This window comes from Carassius carassius, chromosome 3, assembly GCF_963082965.1.
Source record: "Carassius carassius chromosome 3, fCarCar2.1, whole genome shotgun sequence".
Lineage (NCBI taxonomy): Eukaryota > Metazoa > Chordata > Actinopteri > Cypriniformes > Cyprinidae > Carassius > Carassius carassius.
Genome location: NC_081757.1, coordinates 18,786,658 through 18,814,464, shown reverse-complemented (window position 1 = coordinate 18,814,464; position 27,807 = coordinate 18,786,658). Strand labels below are relative to the sequence as shown.

Here is a 27,807-nt window from a genome sequence, read left to right as displayed (position 1 = left end):
ATTTAGAATTAATTCTTGTTTTTATCATAACTGAGCAACTTCATTGGCTATTACCAAGCTTATTTATTGGGACATTTATGAAATCTTTTACTGGATAGATGGAGCAAAGGGTTAATATATGATACTTGGAAAAAGAAGAAAAAAAAAAAATCAGATAAAGGGATTTTAGACAGGATGCCAAGGAGACAGGATGTTATGCAATCATTGCATTATTTCGGACGTGCTTTGATGTCTGCAGCCACAGTCTATGCCGAGTCCTTTTCTTTTCATTTATGTATTGCCAGGTTGAAGCTATTCTCCATTTTGAGACAGATGCAACCCAAGTTCCACTTGTAGGTTTTTTTTAATCATTTTCCTTTTAGTCCACGGCCCTTATATGATGTTAGATAGGCTATCTAATGGGCTACTTGAATTAACTCTTATTTAGAATCGGTCATTTTTTGTCAATCTTTTTTAAACTTGTTGGAAATTTCCGGTTGAGAGGGAATTAGTTGAATTACTGAATTAAACACGTAAAAGCTCTCTGAACGAATGACGTGATGTCGAGGACGCATGCGCAGGAGGATTTGATGGAAAAACGTGATCTAACGGTAACGCGCAACATGCGAGTTTGTTTCTATATTGCATTTAAAAAAAATCAGTTTAAAGAAAATGTTGAAAAATGTTTCTATAGACTACTCGTCTGCCAAGTGAATGTAATATTCAGGCTATTTCTTGGTCTAAAAACCTGGGACTAATCTGGTTTATTTTCCTCTCACTATGTTACACGTTACAAGATGTTGAGTAGTTTTTGTTATTTGTTGTGTTCAGCTATACAAAATAATCCAGAACATTTGAACGCGTGAATAAGCCAACGATATGAATATTATAAAATGATAATGACCGTGTTAATCATAAATGTAATGTGACACAGGGAATGGGCATGTTAATAGATAGTAAACTTAGCTAACTGTCATGTCAACAAAACTGACTCATCAAAATAAGTGTTCATAGTTCAGGAGGCTTTAAAGCAGCATTGACCTGCACTGAGGTCAGGTGCACCATCACCTACTGAGAAGTTATTGGGTTAATGTATAAACAGGACAGACCTCACATTTTGATTGATAAAAAGCTTGAAAAGTTCAATAAGTTGTCAAGTATGCTGTAGAATGCAAATAATGTCCGGTATTTCTTTTAGTAAAGAAATGCTAAGTTATTTGCCCTATTTCCCTTCCTGTTGCTGAGACAAATAAAAGCTTTAGAGTCTTCCAATTTGTTGTTAAATTTTTCTATTCGTAGAAATGTAACTTTTTTTTTTTTTTTTACCTTAATTGTGGTGACTGACACTCGTCAACAGTAACATAACTTCTGTGTAAAAAGTAGGTGAAAGAACCTTCTTGTGTCTTTGCCTTCTCACCCAGTCAGTTTCCTCAGGGCTGTTGTCAAATGACTTTTGGTTTATTTCACAGGCTGAAAAAAAGACTGGATTTGCAGCATCCGACAGGTGGTGAGAGAGATAAGAGGAGGAGTGTCAAGACCTCTGCTCATGTTAACCTTTGAGCCTGGTAAACTAGTGATGTAACCCAGGACATTAAAGCACATTACTGCTAGAGTATTAAGGCATTCGTGGTGAGCCTGACAAATACATTGACACAGGAAAGACAGCAGGTAAAGAGTAAGAAACTTTTATATATTAATATATTAATATTACTGTTTTGACATAAAGGGTACTGTTTTTATTCATTTAAGAGATTATATTTTTCTTGTTTCCCCTAAGTTCATGTAAAGTTCTCGATTGATAACCTGCAGAAACTGAACAATGAGGAACTCCAAAGAGAAACAGAATGTAGAAGGAGATTCTTTTGTAAGTGAGATGCTGACTATATTTGATTTTTTTTCTGTCAAAACATTTGTCCTCTAATGAGATATTTTTGACTCTCATTTTTTGATGTTGACTCAAAATCCCTTTTACTTTACGATATCCATATCCCTTTGTTTTTATCTTTTATTGTACAGGAACAGAGACGAGATAGTGCTTCAGCCATGAGTGCTTTTCCGGAAGGTCCTCCGGTTCTAGATTACAGGGAACCAGAACCTCCTCCTAAGAAGCACAAGTACCATCAAAGCTTGAAAACCCTCTTCCCATTCCGTTTTGGCTCAAAGTAAGACATTCACCAGATTTCTCAACATATTATAAGCATATTATATATTTTTATATAGGTAATGAAAGTGATGTGTCATCAATAGATCAGAGAAAATACTAAAAGATCATCTGTTTTCCTTATATCATCAGTGAATGAAATGCCCAAGTTTTTCTGTTATTAATCAACAAGTCTGTCATTCATATATAATTTCTGAAAAATAGACGTTTTTTTACATTTTACAGCTCACACCCAATCGATGATGCAGGTTTCTTCTCCTTCACATCATTTGCATGGATGTCACCCATGATGTGGAACATCTTTAGGAATCGTTTAGATGAAGACTCACTTTTTCTCTCACCTCATGATGGAGCCCATACCAATGGAGAAAGGTACAAACAATTAAGCAAATTCTTTATAAGCTTTCCATTCGAATCTTAACTTAGTTTAGGAAATCTCAGCAGAATGAGGATCCAGTGTAGCACTTGGCGAACATGAAACCACAAGTCATTATCTGATGTTTTTAATTTTTTCTTCAGATATTCAAGTTGAGTCTGGGAAAATGGATTTGTGGGGAAATGGATTTTGTAAAAAAAAAAAAAAAAAGTGATTTCTGTTGTGTTCAGGCTTCAAAAACTGTGGGATGAGGAAGTTGCCAATGTGGGTCTAGAGAAGGCATCTCTTCCTAAAGTGGTCATGCGTTTCCAGAAGACAAGATTTATAGTGGCATTCTTTGTCTCTGTCCTATTTGCTTTCGGAGCATTTGTTGGTCCGGTATGTATAATAACTTAGAAGTACATAATTTAGTTGAAAAATTAATAAAACGTATTACTTTCATGTTCCTTATAGTGCTGTATATTTTATATGGAAGATAATCCCTTTTTTGAGGGACCCACTTGCATAAACATATATTAGCAACTGTATATTTCTATGTATGAACTTTGTGAGAAAATTGAAGTGGTTTCTTTAAACAAGTTATATTGTCACTGTACTAAAGGCAAATAGTTCTAATTCAGTTTGAAAACCTCTGATCTAGTGTGCATGATTTCTTATAAACTATATTTTTTGTTGTTTTGCTACACGTCATGGATCTGTTTTGAATATTATTTTTATTTGTTATTATTTTACTTGCCTTCTAGTCTATTTTAGTAAATGAAATCCTGAGCTACATTGAGCAGCCTGAGTCATCTACACAGTTGCGTGGCATTGGTTTGTGTGTGGCCCTGTTCGTGGGTGAATTTGGCAAGGCATTTTTTGCATCGCTCCTGTGGGCTGTGAACCTGCGTACCTCTGTGAGAGTGAAGGGAGCTTTCTCAATGCTCGCTTTCAAGAAAATCATCTCTCTCAGGAGTCTATCCAGCATTAGTATAGGAGAGGTAAGCTATTGATTGTTGATTCAGCAGTAAATATTTGATAGGGGATTTATTTGATTACTTAAACTACATTCAATACAAATAGTGCTTGTTGTGTTAATGCTTTGTTCCTCTATGGTGTAGACGATAAACGTGTTGACGAGTGATGGCTATCGGATGTTTGAAGCAGTCATGTTTGGAACGTTTCTGCTGTGTGTTCCGTTCCTGCTGACCATATGTATCATATATGCATGCGCCATTCTGGGATACACAGCACTTATTGGAATTCTGGTCTTCTTGATCTTCCTACCAATACAGGTGTGCTAGGCTCTTTTGTAATGTGTTTTGAGATCTGCATTTGAAATGTACTCATCTCAGTAATGTTTTGTTGATCTTCCCTGTGTGTCTTTATGTGTGCTGTAGTTCTCAATTGCCAGGCTGATCGGTGTGTTTAGACGGCGGGCTGTATCTGTGACAGACAAACGTGTTCGCACTATGAATGAAGTTCTGACCTGCATCAAACTCATTAAGATGTATGCGTGGGAGGAGTCTTTTGAAAAAACAGTGACAGGTAGTCTATCCAATTTATTTCATTTACTCATGACTCTATGGAATACAGTAGGCATTCCATTTTCTCTCATCTATTCCTACCTTACTTTTTCAAACCTAGATATCAGGAAAAAGGAGAAGTTGCTATTACAAAAGGCTGGCTATGTTCAGAGTTTAAACTCTTCCTTTACAACGATGGTTCCCACCCTAGCAACCATTCTCACCTTCATTGTCCACACTACTCTGAAACTGCCTCTTCTACCTTCTACTGTGAGTGCAAAAACACAAATATGCTTATATTCTGCTAAATCAATAAAGAACTACCAGTCAGAAAGTTTGGTGCCAGAAAGAAATTAATACTTTTAAATAAAATACTGTTTTTTTTGTTTTTTTTTTATTCATCAAAGAATTCTGAAAAATATAAAAAATACCACAAAAATCAGCATATTACAATGATTTCTGAAGGATCCTGTGACACTGACTGGAGTAATGGCCAACACAGGATCAAATTACATTTGTTTTGCTGTATTTTTGATCAAACAAATGCTGACTACTTTTAAAAACATATAATCTTACTGACCCCAGTGGAGTTCTGGTACTGTAGATGTAAATTTGAGTATTTTAACTTCATTACTTTTATACTGTTGAGTTAACGCTAACCATTTTTTTCCCTCCACAGGCCTACACTATCATTGCTGTATTTAACTGCATGAGGATGTCTATGGGCTTGTTGCCATTTTCTGTTAAAGCAGTGGCTGAGGGTAAAGTGGCTCTCACTAGACTCAAGGTTGGACACTTTCATGTTTCTACCATTTTATCTAAAACCAAAGAAAATGATCTCTACTTTCAACTGTTGTTGAAAAGGTATTCTCTTTTCCCCGTGATTTTGTACCTTTGGCCTCATTATCTCCTCTAATCTGGTATTAGTTCAGGACATATTGAGGAAGACTTAAATATTGTTCATACGAGGAAACATATTTCCCAAGTATTTTACACACACACTGTAGTTGATACTCTGACACACGTCGATCATGTTTGTTACACTGAATTAACATTTTGAATGAACCTGATTTTTCTCAGCAGTGCAATGCAAATAACCAAAGATTTAATGCTTGCATCTCTACAGAAGCTTATGTTGGTGCAGAACCCCAAAGGTTATCTCACACAGGATAAGAATATGGATTTAGCGCTGGCTGTGAAACAGGCCTCATTCTCTTGGAGCCCACCAGAAGCCATGAACTCCACCGAGAACCCTGAAAATCCCTATGAAAATGCTGACTTCAAACCTTCACTCAGAAACATCAGCTTCACTCTTTCAAAGGTGTGATAAGACTATATTATATGGGACGTAATGACATTCCAGTAGTTGATAAACATTCAGGATGTGTTCTAGCACTACAGCAGAGTCTAATGAATCTCTCTGTTCATTTATAGGGAAGTCTGCTTGGGGTGTGTGGCAATGTTGGAAGTGGAAAAACATCTCTGATTTCATGTATTCTTGAGCAGGTGTGGTGCCTCTGTCTTTTCTGTATCCTAACGAATAGTTTCACATATGATGTGATGAGGCGTGACTGACATTATTTTTTCATGCAGATGCATCTTCTGAGTGGCTCTGTGTCAGCTAATGGAACATTAGCATATGTTTCCCAGCAAGCCTGGATATTCCACGGGACTGTAAGGGACAATATCCTCATGGGAGAACAATTTGACCAAACCAGGTGAAATTTTAAACATCAAAGACTAAACAGGTCAAAGACTTTGGCCAGCGGTTACACTTTCATTTTTTTTGAAAAGTGTCAGTAGACTTTACATTTCAAATCAGGCAGTGCGGTTGCCAGAGTTTTACTAAACCAAAAAGCCACATCTGAAGTTATATTATGACATTTTACTGGAGGCCAAATGCCAACACCAGGTCTTTCATTTTCTGCATATTTATTGGTCAGAAGAGAAGAGATTAATGTAGTGGAAGAGTTAAAATGGCAAACGCAGCACTAAACTGAACTTAGAAGAAAACATACAGTCATGTCTTAAAGCAATTCAATTATTAATGATCACAGCCTTTCACCTTATATTTTGTAGTGGGTTTTCAGTTACAATAAATCCTGATAAAACTTCTACAGCCTGATCTACATGAAAAGATAAAAGAGAAACCTTAATGAAAATATAGTGATTAAAAGGTCATTCAGATCGCATATGATCAGCATGTATTTTACAAATGTAGCTGATATATGAATAAAAGCGTCCCACAATCTTGGCAAAATATTATCAACAGTGTAGCGATGTAAGTAGCAGAATCCACATGAACAACCTGATTCTGTTGTAAAATCTGCGTAGGGAAGTCTTTCACCCTCACACTAAATTTCTGATTGTGTGGAAACTTGAAACTACTGAATTCAATCTGCAAAAAATTGCCAAACAATGGTAAATGTGAGCACTCTTAGTCTCTTTAGAGCTAATATTAGGTGGTGGGATTTGCAAGACCGACAGAAGAAGAGTAGTTTATTATGAAACTCAACATTATTTCACTGAACAACTAAATCTAGCAGGTTTCCGACAAACACAGTTAAGACTCCACTAACCCATTCATCTTGAAATTACAAATATAGCAAGTATTAATTTACCCCAGTGTCAATCCTGTCATTCTAGGAAGCTGCCCCTCACCTTTCTAACACATGTAATTTACCAGATCCTGTTTTAGTGCCGCTTTATGGTGTTTTTTTTTTTATTGCTTGTAATGACTTTTATTGGATGGGGTAAATTTCTGGCTCTGGTCACAGTCTTAGCAGCTTTATAATCAATGTAAAATTGTTGTTGAACATTGATCCTTTATACTGAATTGCTGCATCCTAAAAACTGTGGTACATGCTTGCTGTGTTTCAGATATGCCAGAGTCATTCATGCCTGCTCTCTGAAACCTGATCTGGAAATACTTCCATATGGAGACCAGACAGAGGTCTGTTTCCACATTTTACATATTACAACATTTTACAACATACATACAGTACTCTTAACTAGATTCTAAAACATTGGTATTGTAATACTAAAGAATTCAGTTATATAGCAAATGGGGATGATAATATTACTTATGTGTGAGTGTGTGTGTGTGTGTCTAGATTGGAGAGCGAGGTATTAATCTTTCAGGTGGTCAGAAGCAGAGGGTCAGTTTGGCCAGGGCAGTGTATTCTAACAGAGACATCTTTCTTTTGGATGATCCTCTGTCTGCTGTTGATGCACATGTCGGGAAGCACATATTTGAAGAATGCATCAAGAAAGAGCTGAAGGGCAAATCAGTCATTCTGGTCACTCATCAACTGCAAGTAATTCACTCTATTCCATTATATATGTTCATTGGCTTTGCAGACCTATTTTCTTTCAGTGGAGTTCATATTTGCTCCTACCAGAGAACATCTAGATTTGATTCTCAGCAGCTTCTGAAAACATGATACAAATATCAAGGCATTTTAAGTGGTGTTTGTGGCGACGTCATGGTCATCAATAAAATCTTAAAAGTCATTATATTATCTAATAAAAAAGCTAAAAAAATAAAGATTTATTTTTAAGTAATACAAAAATTAGGCCAGTTTCTTACATGTTTTTATTATTCTAGTTTTGATCTAAAATACTTAATTGACCAGTTATAACTCTTGTGTAAACAGAAATCTGCTCCAAAAATTATTTTAGATAAATAAACCGTAGCTTTTTGTCAAACAGATGTTTCAGAGATTAAGGGCTGTAGTTGTATGTATGTAAAGTCAATATATAATCGCTGTCGTGAAAGAAGATACAATATAAAACATGCATGGGAATGCACATAAACCTTGTTGACAGTTTCCTGAAGTAAACAATAATGATTAATTGGTGTTGTCATTTAATGTATAACCTTTGTTCATCTAAGCCTGCCTCACCAGTTAGGCAATGCAGGAACGCATTTTCTTTCACATGTTTTCACAAAATTCCTCATTCGAGACAGCTCAAACCTTTCGTTTACTCGTGTCACGCAGCATGTCTTAGCAGCTGTGTGAGTCAGTGTGACTCAGCACAGCTGCCTTTAATGTTTAACTCTACATAATGATCTGAGAATCATAACTTTTAATTAGTTATTCCCAGATTGTTTTCGGGCTCATCTCAACCGATGTCATCAGCTGCTCCTCTCTGTTGTGTTTGCAGTATTTGGAGTATTGTGATCAGGTGTTGCTGTTGGATAATGGGGACTTAAAGGAGGCAGGGACTCACAGTGAACTGATGAAATCTAAAGGCCGATACGCTCAGCTCATTAACAACTTCCAGCTGGAACAGAGCAAAGTAACCACTCTCTATTGAAATAGGCCATTAAAAATAAACTTATGTTGACAAGTACCAGTTTCAAATACTAAGAAAAAACGAAATCTGAGAAACATAATTCATTTTCATTTTTGGATCATATAGGAAAATTCAGAGTCTGATTCCAAAACACATACCGAGCACAATGACTCTAAACAGACCAATCCAGATGAGCCCAAAGTCAACGGAATTGAAAATCCAGGTTAGTGGTTAAATATGTCATTAATTCTATTTTATTCTTTTTCATTTTGGATCCCTCTAGGAGAGCAACAACAAATCAAACTGACCAAGTCAAAAAAATGTATTACTGTCTTTTAAACTATTATTTCATTATAAACTGCAGTTACTCTTATTATAATTTCCTTGAGAGTATTTTATTTTGTAATGAATTACAACAAATAAATAAATGGAATATAAGATATATAATTAATAGCTGAACGTGATTAAAAATTTAATTAGAAAAGACTGTCTAAACAAAGAATCATTGCATCCATATAAATTCAAAGATTAGCATGAAGATTTTAAATTCAGCATTGTGTTTACAGATAGATATAAGGCTGGAGGATTGTGTCAAATTAGTTTTCACGTGACTTGATCGCTGTAGGAGATGTTACAGTTTAAATACGCAGTCCCTACACCTGCTAAATATCATTAAATGTAATAATTATTTTGGTAAAACAGACATCTGCTTAAAACATCTTTATTTATTTTCTCTTGATAGCTTTTGATATGTCTGATGAGAAACCTGTAACAAATGAATTACCCAAAGACTCCACGGAAACAAAAGGTAACAAAAGTTAACACAATCTTAATATAATTAAGTACAAATCCATTATATTCATACTGGTTAACATTGACTCACACAAAAGGTCTGTATGTGTTACAGGGAAAAAGGATCAATTAGTAACACAAGAAGTGTCTCTTGAAGGTTCAGTTACGTGGAGGACTTACCACGAATACTGCAAAGCTGCCGGAGGTTTTTCTTCTTTCTCCACCTCAGTCTCTTTGTACTTTATTAAAGCTTTATTAAAAACTGTTTCTAATTTATACCTTTATCTCTGTCTATATATCTTTGTAGGGTATATACTGCTGTTCATGGTTATTCTTTTCTTCATTCTTCTCGTGGGATCGACTGTTTTCAGCAGTTGGTGGCTGAGTTACTGGTTAGAACAGGGATCAGGGGTAAACACGTACACACACACACACACACACACACACACACACACACACACACACACACACACACACATTCATGTGACTCATCAAGACCTTACCATCTTATAAAAGTCACGTTTTTCTCTCTCTTTTCTTATAGAACAGCAGTAGTAATTCATCAAGCAGTGGCAATATCTCTGAGAATCCAGACCTGCCATTCTACCAGATGATTTATGGCATTATTATTGTTATTATGGTACTGCTGTGTATTGGCAAGGGCTACTCCTTCACTAAAGTCACTTTGCGTGCTTCTTCCAAACTGCATGACACTATGTTCAAACGGGTACGACATATTATTAGCAGATTACCCCCCCCCCCACCCCCTTCATATAATCTCAGATATTTAAACTATTTTTGCTGTAATTATGACAAAGCTGCTTGTTTTTGAAACATTTCTATCAGAAACTGGGACTGTATTAATAATATATTAGTGATATAGTAGATTAATTAACTATGATTTATTTTATGATCCTGTACTATTTCAACTAAGTTTTTTATTTATTTATTTTTTTAGAATTTTAATTTAGATTAGACCTTTAATTTTATTGTTATTGGTTCATGGCGAAGGAACTTATTTTATAATGTGAGTGATCAAGCATTGTGCTATTATTTATTCTGTAAAATGAGAATTGCAGCATTTTGATAACATGTGGCTGTGCTTTTCATCAGATCCTCGGCAGCCCAATGAGTTTCTTTGACACAACTCCAACTGGCCGCCTGGTGAACCGCTTCAGTAAAGACCAAGATGAGGTTGATGCAGTTTTGCCGTTCAACATGGAGAACTTTTTGCAGTTCTGTCTGATCGTCACGTTCACTCTTCTCACCATCTGCGTAGTGTTCCCATACCTCCTGATCGCCGTTGCAGTTCTCGCAGTCATCTTTGCCACAATCCTATAGTGAGACATAAACATTAAGCCTTAAAATCATAAGATGAGATTTTGTTTTTTTCCAGAAGTAGCATACAACAATTACAATCACTGATACATCAAACAGGTTTCAATGGCATGAAATAAACAAACCATTTGTGTTTTCTCTTTGCTCTAGTGTCTTCCAAAGGAGTATTCGTCAGATGAAGAGGATGGAGAACGTGAGTCGTTCTCCCTGGATCTCTCTCACCACCTCTACCATACAGGGACTCAGCACCATCCATGCCTATGACAAAAGAAAGCAGTACATAGAACAGTAAGATAGTACCCTCAATATATTTAGATATTAGATAATCATTTATATTATAAATTATTTTTGAAAGACATACAGTGCTTGGACATATCCCAAAAGGACTCAGCATAATTATTCAGCATGCCTAAGCAAAAGCTGGCAAGCGTAAGTGTTAATATTTAGAACAACAACATGATTACAAGTGGGATATTGCTTTTATGCAACAGTCCAGTTAATATTGAAACTGAAACTGAATTGTATCTTACCTTTTAGACACAATATTGCCAGTTACTTCATCCGTTTCTGCTCTACCAAAGAAACCAGAACATATTAGTGTTTAAAAAAAATAAATCAATCAGTCAATGACTGCCACCTACTGGTGAAATGATGTAACTTGCAGAAAGAGATTCTAGAAAGACCCAGTGATGTTGGACTGTATAAGGCCAAATGGATTCAGGGACCAGAACTAACTGTTGTATAATTTGAAATAACATTTAGGCCATAAGATCTATGGCTTTTGAAGAGAACTCAGAAGAAAATGTTCTACCTTTTTTTTTCTTTACACAGAAGGCATCACCAATTGTTTAGTCCAGTTGACTGTATGTTGACTTCACATTAAATAAATGTAGAAAGCAAACTAATGAATTGAAAGTCATGTATTGTTTGTGTGTTTCCAATGACAGGTTTAAGATGCTGAGTGACACCAACATAAACCACTTCATGCTGTTTAACTGTGGTACTCGCTGGCTGTCATTTTGGTTAGACTTCCTGTCTGCTAACGTTACTCTGATAGTGGCACTTTTTGTAGTGCTCAGCTCCAGTGATACCATAAGCCCTTCTCAGAAGGGCCTGGCCTTATCTTACACAATACAGGTAGCTCTCACAGTAGGTTAACAAATGAAAGTTTATGTCAAATTCAAATGGATGTCTGAGCACTTTTCTTGCATTTCTGTAATTGCAGTTGACTGGAATTCTTCAGTTTGTGGTGAGATTGTCCACCGAGGTGGAGGCAAAGTTTACAAGTGTAGAGAGACTGCTTGAGTATATTACGGTAGGAGACTTACGTAAACGTTAAGTTTACTTCAGTATTTCATACATTCATATTCAGTTTAGAAGATAGTATTGATTTCTTATCCCTGTGTGCTTGTGTGCTGTAGAATTGTGTATCAGAGGGTCCACGAAGTGTGAAGGATGCGAATGCTTCCGCCGGCTGGCCACAGGAGGGCGCCATTACCTTTAAAAAATACAGTATGAGATACAGGGACAACACGCCCATAGTCCTCAATAATCTCCACATAAACATTAATCCAGGGGAAAAAGTCGGCATTGTGGGACGCACTGGCTCTGGTGAGAGAGAAAGTAATATGTGTCATTAAAAGCTTAATTTAGGTTTTCATTTGAAAATTTTAAGCTTAATTTTCTCTTATTATTGTCGTAAGTTAATATTGACAGTTAACATTGAGGTAATGTTGACAGTTACCTGGGTTAAGTTAAAAAATATAAAGTCGTGATATGTACTAAAATAGGTTGTTGCCTTCATAAAATGCGGAAAAGCAGCTTGTGCATATCAGTAAAGGCATTAGGACTATGAATGAGGATGTTGTGCCAGATCTTTCTGTAATTGATCACTCGTTAACCCTCTCTTTGTGATTCAGGGAAGTCCTCTCTGGGTGTAGCACTGTTCCGTTTGGCCGAGCCGGCTGAGGGCACTATATTTATAGATGGTGTGGACATCTGCAAGATGGGGTTGAGAGATCTTCGCAGCCAACTCTCCATCATACCTCAGGATCCTGTACTTTTCATCGGCACTGTCAGGTGACCTCTCACCTTTCACCTCTTCTACTGTCTTATTCACAATTGATCGCCTCACTTAAAATGACTTGAAACTGAAATGGGCAACAGTTAATGTGAGATTTCACAATTGCAAAAATCTATATGCAATTACAAGGTTAATGCAGTTATGAAAAATTAATTGGCAGTTATCTTTGACACTTAGATCTTTAACCTACATATTGTGTGTTCGTATTGTTATCTTGTAGATTTTGTGGTCACTATAGAAATAGTCACTATATTTGGCATGAACCAGAAATTGTTACCGTTGTAAATCCAAGTAAAATTGCTTTTCAAATGGAAAAAAGGATAGGGCTTTAATTTCTGTCATGTTTTTAAAAGGGAGTAACACGGTTGCTTGCTTTGATGGTGACTTCAGTGTGTTAGTTTGTGTGGTTACTTTATACAGGTATAACCTGGACCCCTTTAACAACTACAAAGATGAGGAGCTCTGGCTTGCTTTGGAAAAGACCTTCATGAAGGACACGGTAAAGACTTGAATGAGGCCTACAAACAATACACATTTTATATGGCAGAAAGTAGCTTGGATGTTCACACTTTTTCAGCTACAGGCTTCCGAAGTTTCAAAAGTTGATGAAAAATACTTTTTTGTATAAGTATTTGGCATTTGATCAATTCCCCCTTTAACTCCATTCACTCATTATGATAAAGTTAGCTTTCAGGTGATCCGTGGGGTGCCATGATTTCATTGTGATTTCAACAGTCACGGTTTCTTCTAGGAGCAGCTCAAACATCATTAAGTTAATCTAGCCTTTTATGTGAGGATATGATTTATTGAGAGAGCAAAGAAAAATCACAATATAAGAGTGGGCATGTTAGTGTGAGCTGCACTATAGTGATGAAACATAGACGTAACATCTGCTTAAATTCCTTTCAGTACCTTGCAGACTTTGGACCATGATAACATAAAAAAGAATAGAGAAACAGCAATAGAATATAATAGTTAGAGAATATAAAAGAAACGCTCAGGCATTCAGGTGTTAAATCATCCACACCTCTCTTTCTCGCTCTCTCACGCAGATTGCTAAGCTGCCAGAGAAGTTGCACTCTCCAGTAGTGGAGAATGGAGAGAATTTCTCGGTCGGAGAGCGGCAGCTCATGTGTATGGCCAGAGCGCTCCTCCGAAATTCAAGAGTAAGGACAAAAAAACACCCAGAATCCCCTCGAAAATATTCCTTGCTCTTGATGTGTCTGATAAAATTGTGTTCATAGATCATTCTACTGGACGAGGCGACAGCGTCTATAGACTCTGAGACTGACAGCATGATCCAGCACACCATCAGAGACGGTTTCCAGCACTGCACTATGCTCACAATCGCCCACAGAATCAACACGGTGTTGGAGAGTGACCGCATACTCGTCATGGACCAGGGCAAGGTAATCCACTGACATTGCAAACAACATATATGTATATATATTCTAAATACAGAATTATTACATTAATTTATTAACGACTCTTATTACAGAATAATAAAATAAGCCTACTTCGACGTTTTCTTCCAGGTGGTTGAGTTTGATCCACCACAGGACTTGATACAGAGGCCGAACTCTTTATTTGCATCACTTCTAGCAGCAGCTAATCAAGTGAACTCATGAAGCACTCACATACTCATACAGACCTCCACACTGTTGTTGGGCAACTGTTTTTCTAAATAAAGTGGACCTCAGTGAGGGAAGGAAGGGGGACAGGGCCACAGAACTTTTTAACATTGTTAAGTAAAAATATTGCACTGTTTTATTTGAGCTTCACATTATTAATGTAATTTTCTTGTAAAACTTCAGAGGGCTCTGCACATTTTTGTTCTTGTGCTTTATATGTCTGCTTTATATATTGTATCTTACCAAGTCTGGATTTGATGAAAGCTATTTACTTGTAGCCACAGCACTTACAGACTGAGATTTAAATGTGCACTCATTTTTCATAGGTTCATCAAATGTACATATTTAAAATATTTATTAGATTTTTATATGAAGGAAACATATCAAAGGACAACAAATGCACAAATAAAGCCTTGTTTCTCTCTTGTAAACTTGTATTTCACTTTATAGCATAAGATGTTATATAGTACATTTCATTTATGCTTGGAGAATGTTCTAGTTGAGTCTGTGTGTGTGTGTGTGTGTGTTTCTCATCTTGGTCACTGGGTGTCTCTCTCCTCCTCCAGTACTAGAGCTTATTGGGCCATGGTTGCATCAGTGGAGACACTAACTGATGAAATGTGTTGAAATTTCAGCATCAGCGTGCATCTCAGACTGATGAGGGATTGAGGGAATTATTTTAACTCAGTGAAGAGACAGTGTGAAAGACATTAATCAGATATCACTGACTTTTTATTGCTTGTGTCCAATATTCTTCAGCAGAACTTCTGCAGTGACGCTCGTGCGCCCATATGCCACATCATTTAAACTACTTTCTTTCAGAGACTTTTATATTTGAAGTTATAGTTTTTGTATTTTGAGCTATACACCATCAACACTTATTTAGGCCAATACCTTTCAACACACACACTCACAGTCTTGTTTGAGTACACCAAGTATCCATCAGCACTTGTTGTTTTTTGACTGTAATGTCATCCTGTTCTGCCAGTCTGTCATCAGGTGAGAGGAGGAGCCAACCCCCCCCCCCCCCGTGACTTCCTGTCAAAGACTTTTCCGTCATTTGCGTCGTGTTTAACTACAGCGTTAGTCATGATTTACACTTTAGGTGTAGATTTACTCAACAATGAACAAACTGTACACTCTTAAGAAACATAAATGACAAAGTGTCATTGACTCCCAGTACCTGTGTCAGTATCGCATGAGTCATCTAATCAAATATTCCCTGTCGTCTAGTAAAGTTAAGGCTTAAGTGATTACTACTCCACCAAATAAATAATACAAGGTAACTCTTTATAATGGTGTAACAAACTTCTTTGTATTACCTGTTTTGCACCCACTAGGGTGCAGTGTTGTCTGAGAAAGTTGAGAACTTTAGAGAAGATATTACAAGCACAAGTATCTTGGCGTAGAAACACACACAGTGGCCCCAAAAAGTATTTGGACAAGAACAGTAAGTCACACTTAAAAATGTCTCCGTGCCATTGCGTTAGATGATAAAATATCAAACTAAGGGACATTTCTTTTAAAGAAAGCATACTTTTCAGGCAAAACATTAATGTTTAAATGATAAAATAACTGCTATAATGTTAAAAAAAAGCATTTGTACACTTTGTTTACAATCTTAGTGTAACATGTCCATAGTTAATAATTTGAAGATACTAATTGGTTTGATATTTTAATTGTGACTCAAAGCACTTTTAGATACACGCTGCATGTTCAAACGCAACAACCCAACTTTGATCTGCATCAGAGAAGGGGTTAATCGGTGTTAAGGCTCCCAAATAGAAGAAATATGATCACCTGAACGCCAAGACTAACCAATGATGTAAAGATCTGCAGTTGTTTTACAATCCTGTGTTGAACTAAAACTGATTTAGGTTTTTATCAAGGCCCTGTTTCTCTCTCTTATCCGGTTGGTAGTTTGCAAGAACAATAAATCATTGACAAATGTGAACTCTATTCTTAGCCTTGTATTACAGTTGGCCCTAACTAGTTCTTTCCTAACACTGTTGGACGAAGCTGAATGCATTGTTTCTGATCAGTGAAAGGGAACTTTGATCAGGCCAAGGCTTAATTGAAGATGATAAAGACAGTAAGCAGGCATGCTCAGTGAGGCCAGATGGGCCTGTATTAGTCCCCAAAGCTTTACACACGCACAGCGATCGCAATATAATTGTGTTTTCCTTTTGGAGAGTTTGGCCAAGCGATGTTAGTAGGAAGTCTTCAATCACTCAGAAGTGAAGCTGTTCCTCAATACAAGAAAAAAAGAAAGAATTATTACACCTCTCAGTCTGTTTGTGAAGTCCTGCTGTGATCTGTCAGCTTTGGCATGACGGAACTTTCAATATTTTTTTTTGCTTAAAAAATAATAATGCTCATCATCATTATCATAATCATGGTCATTTGTTTAAAATGTAAAATTGAATGGAATGTTTTGGGCTCTGCTGAACTCTGGCCTCAAGTGTATTTTAAATCAGAAAGTGAAGAGTGATAACTGTAAGTCATTTCAGACAGGCACTTAAATCTGTTGCACAGCTGATTCATTTAGTTACCCTACTGTTGCACAACATAAGCATGTAATATTGCTGCAGCGTTCATCTTTTTACTAGGCTGACTGTTTTGCATATTGCAAATGGACCTTTTTTTAATTAGTGGAAGTATTAAGAAAACATACAGGTCAGCTTATAAAACAGAGTTTCAACAGAAATTTCATGTCCAAATTATTATTTTATTTTGTAAGTGAGAATATCCATGTATTACGCAGGATAATGTATAATTATGTCTTAATTCTTGCCCTAATCAAGAAATTGTTTTACACATGTTGATTCATAGTAATTAATAGAAAATGACATCTATGTATGTGATTGTTTCCAAGTACATTTTAGGAAAAAAATACACATCAAGTTCTTGCATCGAACATAAACCTTTCAGAATGTTTGTCTGAGCTCTTTAAGACAAAGTGCTTATTTAGATTCATCTCATAGAGACAGTAATCAAACCAAACCATCAGTTAATAAGATCATTATCCATCATATATACATTTTTATACTGTTTTCTTTTTTGCAAAGTAAAACAACATGGCTATCCTTCCAGGACGACTGGCAGCCTTGACTGGGAACTGAGAATGTTTCAAGACACAAGCCCACTGTGTCTTCTCTCCCCTCCACAAGCACTAAACCCCAATGATAAGAAAACCTCTGGAAAACATTTCCAAATGGAAACAAGAGATGTCATTAATCCAAGTAATCCAAACACACCTGTTTCTAAAAACAATAATAGAATGTTAAACAAAAATAATAAAAAACCTGACCTTAAATACTAACACTTAATCACGTTGGCTAATCACACTCCAGAATCCTCAGTTCAACTTTACTGAACACACTGAATGAAAGTCATCTACCCTTCAATTCACATAAAAAAGATATGAGGTGATAATCAGGGTTGCTGGTTTTGCTACATTGCTGACAAATAGCAACAATCAAGCATTTAATAGCTGTTTAAATGGGAGCAGACATTTTGTTTAGCTCTTCTTTAGCATTTGTTTGTTCTTTTATGTTGCCAGTGCTTTCTATTTTGTTTATCCTATGTGTTTTTCTCCTTCTCTGCACATAAACCCCCTCAGACTGTCTCCTTTCATAATTAGCCCTGTCGATCTTACCTCTCTCTCTCTCTCTCTCTCTCTCTCACACACACACACACACACACACACACACACACACACACACACACACACACACACACACACACACACACACACACACACACACACACACACACACACACACACACACACACACACACACACACACACACACACACACACACACACACACACACAGGCACATTAACATGCAAACAACAACAGCCTGAAAGGCCCATCATTTCCATCTCTGTCAACTGGTTGTGGTGGTGATAATGACACATGGTTTCACAGGAAAAAAGTCCCACATTGTGATTTACAGAAGATGCTCAAGGCCATAAATCACAAGTCCTGGTTTACATTACCTTTCAGCCAGTTGAACATGCACAGAGCTATACTGGGTGTGGTATGTGTGGGATATATTGAGGTGGATTCAAAGTATGAAATCAAATCCAGTGTCATGACTCTGCAGCAGCAGAATGTACTTGTGGTAACACGGCATTTCCTGTCTCACCCTTTTACAAGGAAAGAATTCACAATCTGAGTCAGATAAATCAGGTGTATCTGGAACCAGGTTGTTTACCTGCTACACTAGGGGCGTTTTTTACGATTAAATCTGACACCTGATGTCAGATTTAAATGCACCATCTTTTGCCAGATTTCACAGACTTTACCAATTGAAACAGTATTAAGAGGTCATGCCACCACATCCAGCTTTGTATGAACAACACCTGTTAATCCTCAGGAATGTTTCCACGAACACCTAAAAACTCGCTCTCTCTGGATAAGATATGGTAGTCAGTAAAACTAGATCATTGAACCTAACAGGGACTGAGATTGTTCTGTGGACTTTAAACACAAAGCACATTATTTTATCCTAGTCCTTATCTCTCTTTTCCTGTGTTTTGTTCCCGAGTCTCAAACTCAAAGTTTGATGGTGATAATATATCACCAGCTATTATGCTGAGTATGTGTCTGATAAAGCTATAACCACTGATATTCTTCTGCACATGAACAGGCTGGCCTTCCGGGATTTAGCTGGATCTTCAGTATTTAAATGGCAAAGGTCTTAGTGTCTTCTGTGAGGCCGCTCTTTCCCTGTGTATGGACAAGATACAGTACGTCCCAGGTTCCCTTAACGCAGGGGTGTCAAACACAGTTCCAGTTACCCTAATTAAACTTACCCGATCCAGCTAATCAAGTCATTAAGGCTTATTTTAAAACTACATGGTTTGTGTGTTGGACCATGGTTGGAACTAAACTATGCAGAGTTGTGGCCCTCCAGGAACTGAGATTGGCACCTCTGCCTTAATGGATTAGTTCATCCAAAAAATGAAAAACCTGTGATTATTTAAACATCATCAAAATTCATCATATGCCAGAACACGAAGCAGAATTTCTGAAGACAATATTGGTCACTGTTTTTTATAATTACAATAGGACTGATGCTTTCTAGTTACAAAGAGGATGCAATACACCATAAAAGTCTTTATGATGCTTTAAGGTCATCAATACAATAGCATACTGAGATTAGACTTAATGAGGCATTAAGTCACATCCAAATCTTATCTTGACTTTAAATAAAGTCTTCAACTTGCTTATTATTTAATGCCTATTTTCTTAACTTTGACTCAGCTGAGAAATTTGAATTCTAATCACTATGTATTTATTTGGTCTAATGCTTACTCAAAGTTACTCTAGGTCATTAGACATGAACATATGGTGCTTTGGTGATTTCCTTACAAGTTGCCTTTATATGAAAAACTGTGGCCTGTCATTGAATAACAGCAAGCAGCAAAGTTTCGGATGTAGCATTTGTAATCACGGGTCTGATGAGACCCTTTCACCCATCCAAGCCTTTTACATTGCAACATTTGATGACATATTGGCCCCATTAACAGTGTGAAGTGATTGACTACAATGCAATAACCTTTTCCCTACTGAACCCTCCATATGAACAGATAAGCTGTGTAAATCACCTCTGAGTGAATGCAGATGTATGCTCATCTCTAGCTCTCAGGCAACCTTTCTGTTAGGTGAAGAGCCTACAAGTGTGGAGCTATACCTGCATTATGTTAAGCAAACACTAAATTATTATATTGTTTGACAGATTAATAAATCCCCCAAAAAAGGGGTGTTCAAGCCATATTATGTGCATATGATGTATATTTATTAGACATTCTGCACATAGTGTTGGTGAATCTCACTCATTTTTAACCTGAAAACTGAATGTGTCTGAATGTACTTTTACAGAATATATAAACAAAAACCATAGAGGAACATAAAAAAATTATGTTTAATTTCACTAGGCAATAACTTTAATTGAATTGACTGATCTCACAAAAAATGACAATGGGATTTTTGTAATACTTTTAAATGCATTTCAGAATCGACCTCCTGGTACTACTACTCACCACTTTTGCGCAATACACCGCACAAGTGAAAAAGCAGTTGTTTTTTTGTGTGTATCTTTTTTTTTGGGACACAGCGCTCTCCCTTCCCTAGAAAAAAGGAATAATAAATGTAGTTCAAATCTATTAATATATTTGCTGACATATTGCTCGAGACATACTGATATAAAAATGATAATTAAACTTTATTTGGAGTAATACTTGTGCACAATGCACATTTCTTAATATTAAGCCTAAAAGGTGTTTTTATGTTACTATTGATGAGGACTGTATGATCTTTGAATGATGTCTTTAAAAGCAAGATATTGTTGTAATTATACTTGCAATAGTTCCACTTAAGCACAATCAAATATACTTCAGTATATCTTTAGTTAGACTTCAGCACTACTTCCACACAATTAAAGGTCCCGTTCTTCGTGATCCCATGTTTTAAACTTTAGTTAGTGTGTAATGTTGTTGTTAGAGTATAAATAATATCTGTAAAATTCTAAAGCTCAAAGTTCAATGCCAAGGGAGATATTTTATTTAACAGAATTCGCCTACAAAAAATGACCCGTTTGGACTACATCCCTCTACTTCCTGCAGTAATTATGTCACTAAAACAGTTTTTTGACTAACCTCCGCCCACATGAATACACAAATAGGGGGGCGTGGCCTTGTTGGGCTCCGACGGAGAAGAGGAAGAGTTGTGTTTGTGTTTGTCGCCATGTCGTCAAAACGCTGTTATTTTCATCTCGGAGTCCATTTACATTTACATTTATTCATTTAGCAGATGCTTTTATCCAAAGCGACTTACAGATGAGGACAGTGGAAGCAATCAAAAACAACAAAAAGAGCAATGATATATAAGTGCTATAACAAGTCTCAGTTAGGTTAACACAGTACACGTAGCATGGGATTTTAAATAATATAATAAATAAAAAGAAAAACAGATAGAATAAAAAAAAGAATAGAGCAAGCTAGTGTTAGAGATCTTACACATACACACACACACACACACACACACACACATACAATTGCATAATAAATGAAAAGAAAATAGAATATAAAAAGATTAGAAAGGTAGTTAGATTTTTTTAAGAATAGAATTAGAATAGTGAGTGTTAAAGTTAGAGGGTCAAATAAAGATGGAAGAGATGTGTTTTAAGCCGATTCTTGAAGATGGCCAAGGACTCAGCTGCCCGGATTGAGTTGAGGGGAGGTCATTCCACCAGGAGGGAACATTTAATTTAAAAGTCCGTAAAAGTGACTTTGTGCTTCTTTGGGATGGCACAATCAAGCGACGTTCACTTGCAGAACGCAAGCTTCTAGAGGGCACATAAGTCTGAAGTAACAAATTTAGGTAAATTGGTGCAGAGCCAGTGGTAGTTTTGTAGGCAAACATCAATGCCTTGAATTTTATGCGAGCAGCTATTGGAAGCCAGTGCAAATTGATGAACAGAGGTGTGACGTGTATTCTTTTTGGCTCATTAAAAATAATTCTTGCTGCCGCGTTCTGAATCATTTGTAAAGGTTTGATAGAATTGGCTGGAAGACCTGCCAAGAGGGCATTGCAATAGTCCAGCCTGGACAGAACAAGAGCTTGAACAAGGAGTTGTGCAGCATGTTCCAAAAGAAAGGGCTTGATCTTCTTGATGTTGAATAAAGCAAATCTGCATGATCGGACAGTTTTAGCAATGTGGTCTGAGAAAGTCAGCTGATCATCAATCATAACTCCAAGGCTTCTAGCTGTTTTTGAAGGAGTTATGGTTGATGTGCCTAACTTGATGGTGAAATTGTGATGAAACGATGGATTTGCTGGAATCATAAGCAGTTCTGTCTTGGCAAGGTTGAGTTGAAGGTGATGGTCCATCATCCAGGAAGAAATGTCTGTTAGACAAGCTGAGATGCGAATAGCTACCGTGGGATCATCAGGATGGAATGAGAGGTAGAGTTGAGTGTCATCAGCATAGCAGTGGTATGAAAAGCCATGTTTCTGAATGACAGAACCTAATGATGCCATGTAGACAGAGAAGAGAAGTGGTCCAAGAACTGAGCCCTGAGGCACTCCAGTAGTTACATGTTGTGACTTGGACACCTCACCTCTCCAAGATACTTTGAAGGACCTATTTGATAGGTAAGACTCAAACCATTGAAGTGTGGTTCCTGAGATGCCTTTTGCCAGTAGGGTTGATAGGAGGATCTGGTGGTTGACCGTGTCAAAAGCAGCGGACAGATCAAGCAGGATAAGTACTGAAGATTTGGATTCTGCTCTTGCCAGTCTTAGAGCTTCAACAACTGAGAGCAAGGCAGTCTCAGTTGAATGTCCACTTCTGAAGCCAGATTGGTTGCTGTCAAGGAGGTTGTTGTGTGTGAGAAATGTAGAGACTTGGTTGAACACAGCTCGTTCAAGTGTTTTTGCAATGAAAGGAAGAAGGGAAACTGGTCTGTAGTTCTCTAAAAGAGATGGGTTGAGGTTGGGTTTCTTAAGTAGTGGAGTTATACGTGCCTGTCTAAATGATGAGGGAAAAACACCAGTGTGGAGGGAAGTGTTGATGATGTGAGTGAGTGCAGGTACAACTGCAGGAGAAATGGCTTGAAGGAGATGAGATGGAATAGGATCAAGCGGGCAAGTAGTAGGGTGATTAGAAAAGATGAGTTTTGAGACTTCTGCCTCAGAGAGTGAAGAGAATGATATAAATGAGTGTAAGTTTGCTGGTGATATGAGCTTGACTGATTGTGGTGTGGAAATTTTGCACTAATGTATTTAATTTTATTAATGAAAATCGTTGCAAAGTCGCCAGTTATTAGAGATGAAGCAGGAGGGGGAGGAGGAGGACAAAGAAGTGAGGAAAATGTTTTAAAAAGCTTGCGAGAGTTAGACAAATTGTTAATTTTGTTATGTTATTATGTTATTGAGTCCAATCACCTTTGTTTGGCCTTCCCAGGGACGCTGTACTTGGAGATTAATAGTTACAATTTATGTTTAACTCGGTTCCCGAAAATTATAATCCACATGTAAAACTATGTGCAGCACATTTTGCTGAGGACACCTTGCTGAGGACAGCTTTCTCAATCTCAATCAGCAAAGATTATTCCTGAAAGATGGAGCAGTTCCCTCTTTGTCTGGAGAAGGCGTTGTTTATGGACCACAACCGGTAAGTGTATTTTATTATTTAAGTTGGTGCATTTAACAGTTTCTGTAACTTGTTACACAAAGGGCAACACTGTTTAGCTTTGTTAACTAGATGTTAGGGCTGTGCAAAAAAATCAAATGCGATGTCCATGCGCATCTCATCAGTAAAAACGCTCCTGTGATTATAAGTACATCTCCAGCACATGCTCCTGCCCACTTGCTTCTCAAAACTAGCCCAATCGCATTTCCAGGAGGGCAGCATGCTCTAAGCTGCTGTCGAATCACAACACTGGAACCGCTGGCACAATCAGAATGAGTTGAATGAGTATTTCTGAATGAGGGACTTTATAGAACAAGGAAGTCATCAGCCTGTTTTTATGACAGTGAAAACAGCGGTATACAGATAGGTGAATTGTGTGAAAAATACTGTGTTTTTTTACACGCGAAACATGAACTCATGTTATATTGCACACTGTAAACACAATCAAAGCTTAATGAAAAATGAAAATTATGTCATTAATAACCCTCATGTCGTTCCAAACCCGTAAGACCTCCGTTCATCTTCGGAACACAGTTTAAGATATTTTAGGTTTAGTCCAAGAGCTTTCAGTCCCTCCATTGAAACTGTGTGTACGTTCTAATGTCCATGTCCAGAAAGGTAAGAAAAACATCTTCAAAGTAGTCCATGTGACATCACAGGGTCAGTTAAAATGCATCGAAAATGCATTTTGGTCCAAAAATAGCAAAAACTACGACTTTATTCAGCATTGTCTTCTCTTCCATGTCTGTTGTGAGCGAGTTCAAAACACAACAGTTCAATGATCAAGAACCGGTCAAGAACCGTTTCTGTCAGACGCGTCCGGTTCGAGAACCGAGGAGCTGAGGATATGATTCAGCGTGAAGCAAACCGACACACAGAGCGTCTGAACTGAACTGGTTGTGTCTGAACCGAACTGGTTCTTTTGGTGATTGATTCTGAACTGATTCTGTGCTAATTTTATGAGCGCTGGTAAACCGAAGGCTCGAATGAAGGGCAATCATCGCCAATGACGTCATTACGTCGAGCGTAAATGAACCAGTGAACCGTTTTCTTCAACCGGTTTATTGAATCGAAATGTCCGGAAGAATTGGTTCGCGGAAAAGAACCGAACTTCCCATCACTACTGGTGATCCGAAAACCGATGCAACCGGTTCTTGACTCGAGAACGAGTCAATCTTTCGTTCATTATCTGGCTCGGCTCGGTGTTCATTTTCCACTAGCATTGTCTAGAGTTCAGAAAGATTTATAATAAATTTTCATCTATCCCAAATCGTAAACATAACCAAAATATTACAGACACCAAAATAGTATTATCTCGAATTATGCGTAAATCAAGAGACATTAATATTTGCCTCATGGTGGCATTTGTTGTACCTTTTGGTGGAAAACCATAAGGAACTAATACCATTCCTGTGTGGAAATGTTTATTAATAAGGGAAATAAGGTGTAATATGGTATATAACGGAATAAGACATTTTTTTATAATTTTTCCATATACTGTATATTTGTAATGCCCCAAACCTCTACCACCAAGATTCATAAGTAATTTATTAAGTAGTTCATCATAAGCTGTTTGCTGACCAAGCCATGGGTGTGGAATTTGGTCTTCATTCACATTATTAGATCAAGTTCAAAACCCTGTATGAGTTCCACCTGGACACAATATGCAATTTTCCTTTTTTTGGATCCCACCCCGGCCTCTCTGCCTCACAATACCAGTATCCTGAGCCCACTATCAGCATTATCAAAGGACTGGTCCATTGCACAATAACAGCACCCAGCCACAAAAAGTACCAATGGAAAATCGTATTAAAAAATGGTGTCAAATCAGGAGAGTGTGGTCTAGAGTAATGACTGTCAGGGGTCTTATTTGCGTGTTATGCAACATCAGTTCTATTGCGTTATAAAAAATGGGCACACAAACACGAACAGTGTATTTTTTTTTTCTTGATGGTTCAGCAGCTGAGCCAGAGCACAAATCACCTGAAGGTCTGTCCCTGAAAGCCTCAGAGGGACGGGGACGGGGGCGGAGCTTGGCGAGATAGGCTAGTGGGTGGCATCATGACACAAGCTTTCTAAGAACTGCTGGCATGACGGCCAGACTGAGTCCCATTAGAGATAAAGGTCTGATGAGTAATAGTCAGTTCTGTAATATTGCAAGAAATGACCATCACACATGGTTAACAGCTATGTAGGGCAAGAGTTGATGCTATTTAGTGTGTTCAGCAGGTCTAACAGTAGAACTAGTTTTGAAATATAAAATGAAACCTACTGGGAAACCAACAGATATACTTAATGTTGAATTTGGATTATTCAAAGATAAGTTTGGCAAAGTTTTAAACCTAGTGAACACTCCACAGAATACATTAGCACTCTGCTTCCAGCACAGAAATTCATTTATCCTTTGAGGAACATAAATGTGTTGTGCATGGAAATTAAGGAGCCATGAGTGTATGAGTGTGTGTATGTGTGCTTGAATCACCATAAAACTGTCACTTTGCTAAGATCTCTGCTTGAGTCACACAGGCTCCACATTAAACTTGAAACGCTCAACACTAGTCAAAGATTGTTATGGCCGTCTTTTAAATAACCCCATTTATAAAGGTGTGCATACAAGGAAATTATAGATGAAAGATCACCCTGAGAAAACCATTACCATCTTTTTTTTTTACACGCTTCATGATCATTTATTGTACTATTTATCTTTTGAAAGAACAGTATGGCTACATACTGGTGAGGTTTTTCCACAGCTATTAAGTGCAGGGCAGTCTATCATTATTATCATTGCATCTTTAAACTGTATTTTTTGTCATTTATTTTATTTTATTTATACAGTACATAAAGTACAAGACTGGAGTAATGCCTCCTGAAAATTCAGCTTTGTCATCGCAGGAATAAGTTCAATTAAAAAAAAAAAAGATTAAAATAGAAAAATGTCATTTTCACAATAGTAATATTTTACTGTATCTCTGAAGAGAAAGAACCATATACTTAAACATTTTTTTTCCTTTTTTCTTTTACTAACCCTAAGCTTTTGAACAGTAGCAATTATTATATAAATATATATAATGTATTTGTTTTTAACACAGGGGTCAAATTATGCAATTTCAGTTTTTCCTTTCTCTTGGTGCATTAAAAAAAATCTGTGAAGTTGCAAAGACTTCAGTATCAAATCCAAAGAGATATTCTTTCTAAAAGTTAACAGTCAACCACACCCCCCTAAATGGCTCGTTCTAACACACCCTACACATCTCTACATCACTATGTGGGAAGAGTTGCATAACGCTGCCCAGATGTTCACGCAAAGAAAGAAGGCTTGCCTTTTATTCTCATTGTCCACCGTTCTCAAGCCTCCGCTCACTCAAGGCGTGTGATACTGTTTCATTCAGAAAGCGAAAGTACTTTGTTTGGCCTTCCAAAAGAGGACACGACTAGAAATCATGTTTATATCATGTTTATAATGGGTTTAAATGTTTATGTCTCGTCACTCTGGCCGGAAAGGGCATCACAATATGTTAAGGGACGTAATATTTCCGTCACACGCTTGAAGCATTCGGCCAATCACAACACACTGGATAGCTGGCCAATCACAGCACACCTCGCTTTTCAGACCGAGCTTTGTAAAAATCAACGCATTTCAAAAGATGTGGCATAGAGGAAAAACAATAATGTGCGGTATGTGGAAAATAATGTGTTTTTTGAACCTTAAACCGCATAAACACATTTCATTACACCAAATACACAAAATAATGTTCTTTTTAGCAACATCATATGACTCCTTTAATATATTATAAATCAAATTCTCCATACATTTCAAACAGAATATACAAGTCTCTTAATGTCATGGACAGGACCTGCCAGTAGCTGCATCTCTGTTCATTTCTTTTTTGTTGTTTAAAATGTTTATGCAGAAAATGGTGATTAGATGCCGCTAGGCTCTCTAGACCAGCTAAAAATGACACTCGGAAACCTTGGGATGTGGCTCCTAAAGCAATATAGTGTAAAACAGTGATATCAGATGGCAGATTAGCCATTAAGGCTCATAAAAAAAGTCCTCAATCACCATAATGTAGATAATGCACTACAAATAAAGTGTGATTGGAACTGGGCCTCTTTAACATATTAAATTACTTTAATTAGAGGTCATTAGAGTTTATCTGCTCCTCACAGCATTCAGACTTTACTCAGAATCAGACAACTCAGATGACACACATTTACACTAACAAATGGAAAACTTAAGAGGTGTGTTTATGGTAACGTCACACAAGGCTGAAGGTAAGGCTGTCTGGCTATATCAGACACAGGTGCTGCCCTGTCAGATCTTTGACTGTTTGCTTTGAGGTGTACCTCATTTTTTAAAGTTAGAAAAAGAGGTCAAACAGAATGGTCAGACTCAATACCTTCCATTTAATCATTATAAATGTGTAAATGTGCAAC

At 37.1% G+C, this 27,807-nt stretch overlaps 2 protein-coding genes across 4 annotated transcripts in view; one reads left to right on the top strand and one right to left on the bottom strand.

Annotated features, from left to right (window-relative positions):
* Positions 1-27,807, bottom strand: part of zgc:103601 (Arylamine N-acetyltransferase, pineal gland isozyme NAT-10) — a 149,025-nt gene that overhangs the window by 18,866 nt on the left and 102,352 nt on the right. The window lies entirely within an intron of this gene.
* Positions 267-14,595, top strand: abcc12 (ATP-binding cassette, sub-family C (CFTR/MRP), member 12). Of its 3 annotated transcripts, none has more exons than XM_059532205.1 (32): positions 267-590; positions 1,449-1,654; positions 1,757-1,843; positions 1,996-2,141; positions 2,366-2,512; positions 2,747-2,894; positions 3,260-3,496; positions 3,617-3,790; positions 3,896-4,043; positions 4,143-4,291; positions 4,701-4,808; positions 5,148-5,342; positions 5,456-5,527; positions 5,615-5,739; positions 6,902-6,974; positions 7,135-7,338; positions 8,189-8,323; positions 8,447-8,543; positions 9,063-9,128; positions 9,228-9,317; positions 9,420-9,523; positions 9,657-9,839; positions 10,226-10,452; positions 10,601-10,738; positions 11,398-11,587; positions 11,676-11,765; positions 11,872-12,061; positions 12,370-12,529; positions 12,954-13,032; positions 13,586-13,699; positions 13,891-13,942; positions 14,069-14,595. In XM_059532205.1, the coding sequence occupies exons 3-31, from the start codon at positions 1,799-1,801 to the stop codon at positions 13,912-13,914; spliced, it is 3,858 nt and encodes a 1,285-aa protein (XP_059388188.1). In that variant the 5' UTR covers positions 267-590; positions 1,449-1,654; positions 1,757-1,798; the 3' UTR covers positions 13,915-13,942; positions 14,069-14,595. The 3 variants fall into 3 exon arrangements, with proteins under 3 accessions (XP_059388188.1, XP_059388177.1, XP_059388168.1); XM_059532194.1 differs by having other exon boundaries at positions 282-590; positions 1,789-1,843; positions 13,778-13,942; XM_059532185.1 differs by having other exon boundaries at positions 282-590; positions 13,778-13,942.